At 35.4% G+C, this 7990-nt stretch overlaps 1 protein-coding gene across 1 annotated transcript; it reads left to right on the top strand.

The window, feature by feature from the left end:
• The first annotated feature begins 1836 nt into the window (after positions 1 to 1836).
• Positions 1837 to 3593, top strand: LOC107799234 (fasciclin-like arabinogalactan protein 10). Its single transcript, XM_016622323.2, has one exon. It carries the CDS (start codon positions 2074 to 2076, stop codon positions 3340 to 3342), a length of 1269 nt encoding a protein of 422 aa, XP_016477809.1. The 5' UTR covers positions 1837 to 2073; the 3' UTR covers positions 3343 to 3593.
• The last annotated feature ends 4397 nt before the right edge of the window (positions 3594 to 7990 follow it).

Raw genomic sequence — 7990 nt, 5'->3', positions numbered from 1 at the left:
ATAGATTTCAGATTTTATCTGGAAAATTAGTAAATTCATATGGAATTAATTCTTATGATTCGTATTGAGTATATTGAATTGTTTGTGAATAGATTTGAAAATTTCGGAGACAAATTTAAAAGGAAAAGTCGTGGTTGAGTAATTGATTGGAATTTACAAAATGAGGTAAGTGTCGTGGTTAACCTTGACTTGAGGGAATAGAAACCTTAAATTATTTGTTATGTGAATTGCAAGTGAACGACGTATAGGCGAGGTGACGAGTGTCTATAAGTCATCAAATTAATTGTTTGCATGCTTACTTGAAAAATCATAAATTATTCTAAATCATGAATTAATTATTATAATAATTATTTCTCTCCTATTCTTTGTCAAATATTAATTCTTGAATTCCTTCATTAATTGTTACATGCTATTTGAATTATGTGCCTTAATTGTTATTTGACATCTAATATATTAAATATTAAACTGCATATTTTCTCTCTGATTTCCATAATAATTTGCTATTTGCCTTTGTTTGTTTCATAATTAAATCATAATTATTGTATGTTTGTTGTCTTATAATTTATATTAATTGTTGCATTTATTGGGGAAATTTCTTCTATAAGAATTGGTAAATGAACATGTTGGAGGATCGGGTTGCACACCGCAACATAATTGATTACACACACACACACACACACACACACACACACACACACACACACACACACACACACACACACACACACACACACACACACACACACACACACACACACACACACATATATATATATATATATATATATATATATATATATATATATATATATATATATATATATATAGGGTTGCACGCCGCAACAGACTTGATTAATGTGAATATATTGTGAGAGCGGGTTGCACGCTGCAACAGAATTGATGAAAATGATAATTGGCTATGACTGTTGAGTTGGCTTCAATTATTATAAACGAGTTATCTGATTTATTTTTATTATTGTTGTTGTTACCAATATTGCGTACATGTAATGTAAGTGACCCGCCTTAGCCTCGTCACTACTTCGTCGAGGTTAGGCTCAGCACTTACCAGTACATGAGGTTAGTTGTACTGATACTACACTCTGCACTTCTTGTGCATATTTTGAAGTTGGTCCTAGCGGCGTACCATAGACTTGCTCGGATTTCAGCTACTCAGAGGAGACTTGAGGTATAACTGCACGTCGTTCGTAGTTCTGAAGTCTCCGTCTACTTTACTTTAGATGTGTGTTTGTTTCCAGACAACTTTATTTTATTCAGACATTTATTTGTATTTATCCTAGAAGCTCGTGCACTTGTGACACCAATTCTGGGATGATATTTAGACACTGTTATTTTTATGGATTAATCACTATATTTCAGACCTTACTTCCGCGTTTATTTCTTTGTTATTAATAAATCTAAAGATTGTTTTAAAATTGGTTAATATCATTCTAACGTTGACTTGCCTAGCAAGTAAAATGTTAGGCGGCATCACGGTTCGAATGTCGGAATTTCGGGTCGTGAAAATAACAAAAAAAATCGATTAAAGTAGATGGACTTGGGAGAAAGCATAATTTCTAATTACATTATTACACCTAACTAAGGTACCTCTTCTCTCCTCCCCCCTCCCCACCCCCCCACTCCACACTCGTCTGGTCCAAACTCTAGCTTAAAGACATAACCAACCGTTACAATAATCAATAATTTACCGTGAATTACTGCTATATTTAGATGTCCCTATAAAAAGCCCAACCCAAACAACCAAGAGTTCAAGGACATGTTTGTAACTTACACCTTTAAAGAGTTTATTTAAAGATGATAATACCGACAACATCAGATATCTCCAGCTGTTACCCAAAAAAAAGTTGAACGGAATTCCCTCACACCCCTGTCTCACATGCTATCCATATATTCCTCTCCTCACCCTCATCCCTAACCCTAGTTAACTTAACCACAGTTACCCACTCCTTAACCCTGGTCAACCGTCTCCTCCACTTTAATACCACACTTCTGTCTCTTCCCTCACTCCCTTAGAAGTTTCAGTGCTTGCTTTTCCTCTCTTTGCTAACGTTCACCATGGGTGCACTACACATTTTCCTCTTTACTCTCATGTCCATTACCATTTCCATTCATGCACACAACATTACTGAAATCTTAAGCAAATTTCCAGAGTACAGTGAGTTTAACAGTTACCTCACACAAACAAAACTCGCCGACGAAATCAACAGCCGTCAAACTATCACTGTCTTAGCATTAACCAATGGAGCCATGTCCGATGTTGTCGGTAAACATCCACTTTCTGTCATCAAAAACGTTCTTTCCCTTCACATCTTGCTCGATTACTTTGACAGCACTAAACTCCACAAAATCTCTGACGGTACTACACTTTCCACTACCCTTTACCAAACTACCGGCAATGCTAACGGCAACTTAGGTTCCGTTAACATCACCGATCTTAAAGGTGGTAAAGTGGGTTTCGGCTCAGCTGTTTCACACTCACCGTTAGCGTCTACGTACACCAAATCCGTTAAGCAAATCGAGTACAATATCTCTGTGTTGGAGATTAGTTCTCCAATTATTGCTCCGGGTATTTTGACTGCTCCGGCACCGTCTGCTTCGGACTTTAACATAACAGCGGCATTGGAGAAAGCGGGATGCAAAACATTTGCTTCGTTGCTTGTCCAATCTGGCGTTCTTAAGACGTATCAAACTGCCATTGCTACGGGTTTAACTGTCTTTGCACCAAATGATGAGGCGTTCAAGGGCGCAAAAGTTCCAGATCTGAACAAACTGAAAAGTGCTGAGGTGGTTTCGCTGTTACAGTATCATGCTGTTCCGAGTTACACTCCTATTGGGACTTTGAAAACGAAGAAGGATCCTATTTCTACTCTAGCTACTAATGGTGCTAGTAAGTATGATTTGAGCGCGTCTACAGCTGGTGACCAGGTGACGCTTGACACCGGCGTTGACTCGTCAAGAATCGCTTCAACTGTGATTGACTCTACGCCGTTCTGTATTTTCACCGTCGACAGTGTACTTCTCCCTGAGGAGTTGTTCGGGAAATCTCCTTCTCCGGCGCCGGGACCTGCACCGGAGACTTCTCCGGCACCTACACCTGAGGGAGCTTCCCCTGGCCCTGCTCCGGAGGCCAGCTCACCTTCTCCGATGGTGTCTCCTCCGGCGCCGCCTACCTCGTCTCCAGCTGGTGCTCCGGCGGATGCTCCTGCTGCTGATTCCGAGAACAGTACGGCGAAGAAAAACGCCGGTAACGTTAACGCTCCGACATTGCTGAAGGTTCTACTTACAGTGTCAGTTTCGGTAATTGTGTCCGTTTATTTGTCCTAGATCGTCATTTACGGGCTTTTGTTTAACTTTTTTGTTTTTTGGGTTTCTGGAGTCATATTTTTATTTGTGACTGCTTGAGAAGATTTTATTTAATTTGATTTATAATTTTTAAATGTCCTTTAATAGTGAGTGAGTCGTTGAGCTGAGGAAGGAGGACATTGTTTTTGTTTTTTCTTTTTTTTTGTTCAGTTGCTGTACTTTTGTTTATGTTAAATCCTTTTCTTATTTTTAGTGTTGTGACACTTTAATAATGTTCCACTTGTGTTGCCGTTGGTGGATAGTGTCGGTGTGTGGATTATGAGAACGTGAGTGACAGCTAAGCAAATGAAGAAAGCATTGGTTTTGGGCCCACTTTGTGATGGCTGTTGCCTCTTTGTGTGGCGAATAGAATAGTTTCGGAAATGTGAAGTGCATTGGTTGGCTTAAGCTAAACTCTTTAGGAGTATATATTAAATAAAAAAGTGAAATACAGAAGGTTGGAGTTTCCAGAACTATATAAAGTTGAAGGGATAAAAACTGCTTTGACTAGTTGAACTTTGATGAGGTTGTCCGACCCTGTAAAATTTTGCATTGTCACTACTCACTATTCAATACAACCTTTTTGTTGGCCTTAATACAAGTTATGTACGAATTTGTGCATGATTCTATGCGAGATGTGGTACAAGAATAGTAGAATATTGAGAACTACAAAAAAAAGTTAAAATGTGTTATAAAATAAATACTATAAAGTAGATAAATTGAAGACAAGTATAGAGAGAAACTGATATATTATTCAATTTTAAATTCATGTGCATAATGAACCGAAAACTCCTCTATTTATAGAAGAAAGGAAGTAGCTGCGAGACTTTTTAGGAAGCAGCTTGTAAGCTGTCTGCATGAGCTGCTTGCAACCTGTCTGTTTAATAAGAAGCTGCTGCAAATCATTTTATTGAGCTGATTGCAACATGCCTGCATCAACTGCTTGTAGATAAACTTTAACAGAGTACTAAATGGATAATCTTTCTTCATGAAGATTATCTATAACGGAGTAATAAATAAACATCTACAATATAATTATTTTCATAACACTCCCCCTTGGATGTTCATTAAAAGATAATGTGCCTCATTAAAACCTTACTAGGAAAAAACCCTGTGGAAAAAAATCCTAGTGAAGGAAAAAGAGTACACATATTTAGTAATACGCATTGCTAGCTGCCTCATTAAAAACCTTATAAGGAAAACCCTTTGGGAAAAAATCTTAGTAAGGAAAAAAGAGTACATCGCGTATTTTACTCCCCCTGATAAAAACCTTGTTTCAAATATTTAAGTTTCCGCATTCCAATCTTGTATACCATCTTCTCAAAAGTTGAAGTTGATAAAGATTTAGTGAATAAATTTGTCGGATTGTCAGTTGAACGGATTTGTTGCACATTAATGTCACCATTTTTCTGAAGATCGTGTGTGTAAAATAATTTTGGTAAAATGTGCTTCGTTCTATCTCCTTTTATAAATCCTCATTTCAATTGAGCTATGCTTGCAGCATTATCTTCGTATAAAATTGTGGGTCTTTTATCACATTCCAACCCATATTTTTCTCGAATAAAATGAATCATTGATCTTAACCATATGCATTCCTTACTTGCTTCATGAATAACTATTATCTCAGCATGATTTGATGAAGTAGCAACAATAGATTGCTTTATGAAGCGTCATGATATGACAACACGTACCCGGTTTGAGATCGAGCTTTATGGGGATCAGATAAATAACCTGCATCTGCATAACCAACAAGATCTGCACTATCTTTGTTAGCATAAAACAAACCCATATCAAGAGTTCCCTTTAAATATCGTAATATATGCTTAATCCCATTCCAATGTCTCCGTGTAGGAGAAGAGCTATATCTTGCTAGTAAATTAACAGAAAATGCTATGTCAGGCCTTGTAGCATTAGCAAGATACATAAGTACACCAATTGCACTTAGATAGGGTGTTTCAGGACCAAGGAGTTCCTCATCCTCTTCTGGAGGTCGGAACGGGTCCTTATTCACTTCAAATGATCGAACAATCACTGGTGTACTCAATGGGTGCGCTTTGTCCATGTAAAAGCGTTTTAAGACCCTTTATGTATAGGCAAATTGATGTATAAAGATCTTGTCTGTTAAATGTTGAATTTGCACACCAAGACAAAGTTTTGTCTTTCCAAGATCTTTCATCTCAAATTCTTTCTTAATATATTCAATTGCCTTTTGGAGCTCTTCTGGAGTTCCAACAAGATTTATGTCGGCAATATAAACAACAGATATAACAAATTTTGATGCCATAAAAATATATGGACAAATAACATCATTTATGTAACCTTCTTTCAACAAATATTCACTAAGACGATTATATCACATGCGTCCAGATTGCTTTAAACCGAATATCTTTGTAATCTGATTGAATACATTTCCCGAAATTTTGAATTTGCTTCAGGCATTTTAAATCCTTCAGGGATCTTCATATAGAATTAATCAAATGAGTCATATTTAAATGGCATGACATCTTCAGGTGTCTGGACTACAGGTCCGATCCTCACAATCTTTTACAATATTATGCATTATATTGTATCAAATATATCGTCGACGATCATTTCGTATCAGTTCGCAAGCGACATAACTCGTTGAGATCTCATCACTTTCTTTATTTTCAGGTACCTGAACTTCTTCTGGAGTTTCATGAAATGTTATGTCGTGGGCTCTTTCAGAGCTTATTTCCTCTATATTATGATCATTTTGATCATTTGCTCCTATTCTTTTCAAGGATTGTTACCTTTGGAATCGATTGGTCTACCACGCTTCATGCGTACAGTAAACTCTATCCTTCAGGGACTTTAATTTTAATAGGAGCATTTGCAGCTGAAATATGATATTTAATTTTGGATCAGCAAATGCTTCTGGCATTTGACTTGAATTATCTTCTAAGCGAGGTTCATATTAATGATAATTCGATTCATATAGCATATTTTCCAATTGTTTTATTCCATCTCCCAAATATTAGAAAAACTAACATATATCCCAAATCTTCTTTGGAAAACATATCTTTGTGCATTGTGGTAGAGAAATTAATCATATACCACACATCAAAAGTTATTAGATAGTAAAAATATTTAGTTTCTGATCCTAAACCAATTGTGAGGGGATGACTTATCATATTTTGTTGGTCTGATGCATACAAGTGCTGTTGTATGCAATTTAAAAAATCTTAGACCAACACATGATGTTTTATTCTCATAAGCAATAGTTTAGCCATTAATAGGAGGTATTCAACGCTAAACTAGCTTGGATATAAACCAGCATCATCAAGATGAATTATCTTGATTTCATAATCTGAAAATTATGCTCTTAATTGAGAAAGACAATTTCAAATGTCAAACTACAGGTTGACAATAAACATACATGTAACCATCTTATATATACATCTATAAGTGGTTCACATGATAGGTGAATGAGCTCATATTCACCTTTTATATATTTTAGAATTCGGGGATTTTAGTCCCAACTTTAGTTGGTATAATCAAGTTATTATGAGAGCAAGCAACACAAGAGAATTCTTGAAGAATCTTCTAGTTCTTCAGTATATGCTTATCTGAATTCTCAAATAGCTCATTTAAAAATGGCAAATGAAAACTTAAAGTTTATCATGACATGTATTATCTCTAAGTAAACTTCTGGTTTACTATGGCATTAGCTTTTGCATCAGTAAACTTCTGATTTACTGTGGCTACTTTTGTATCAGTAAATTTTTAATTTACTGTGGCTGCTTTTGCATTAGTAAACTTCTGGTATACTGTGATACATGATGTAGTACAAATTTGAAGAATAAGACGGGTAACTTCTCACATACATATTTACTTCATATGATTGTGGAAACATTAAGATTTTCAATCATTTGTAGTCTCAATATGATAGCTATTTGTATCAGTAAACTTCGGGTTTACTACATCATATGTTTTGACCATAATCATATAATAAGAATGACATATTTGTATATAAGCTCTCCGAGAGCCTTCGTTTATTATCCACAATCTAATATTTATCGGACACTACTGGTATCATGTGTCTTCTAGACAAACATCTAGCTCTTTAGGAGTTGTTGATACATTTTGTACTATCAAATATTGCTCAGACACTTCTGGTATTATGAGAGAAAATCATAATCAAATAAACAATATAAAGACAATTCTAAATTTATAAATGTAAGAAATCAATAATTTCAATATTTTTACCACCAACTTTGTGTCTCCTTCAGGGAGAAACGCCATTAACATATGAATATTTTATATCAAAGCGACAATCACATAGTCATTACATCCATCAGGGAAGTATACATGAGTTGTTATTTTCTTCGGGGTAGTTAATAATAACTAACCATAATATATCAATGTGGTTGTAGTAGAAAGCATTCTACAAGAATGATTTTGCCTTAGAATGATACTTAATAAAATTATCCAACATGTTTTACGTACAACAGGTACGTGCGACAATGATCTTTATGCCACAAAAATAATATTTATATCATTTGTTATTCTAACTCTTTCGGAGGTGAGTTATTGTATTTCTTCATTCACTACATGGAATGAAAATATGCTTCAAAAATAACTTTGAATAGCTCATTATTTTATTTACGCA

The sequence above is a fragment of the Nicotiana tabacum genome, chromosome 19, assembly GCF_000715075.1.
Source record: "Nicotiana tabacum cultivar K326 chromosome 19, ASM71507v2, whole genome shotgun sequence".
Lineage (NCBI taxonomy): Eukaryota > Viridiplantae > Streptophyta > Magnoliopsida > Solanales > Solanaceae > Nicotiana > Nicotiana tabacum.
The sequence above is the reverse complement of the archived record's forward strand: the minus strand, read 5'-3'. Positions and strand labels throughout refer to the sequence as shown.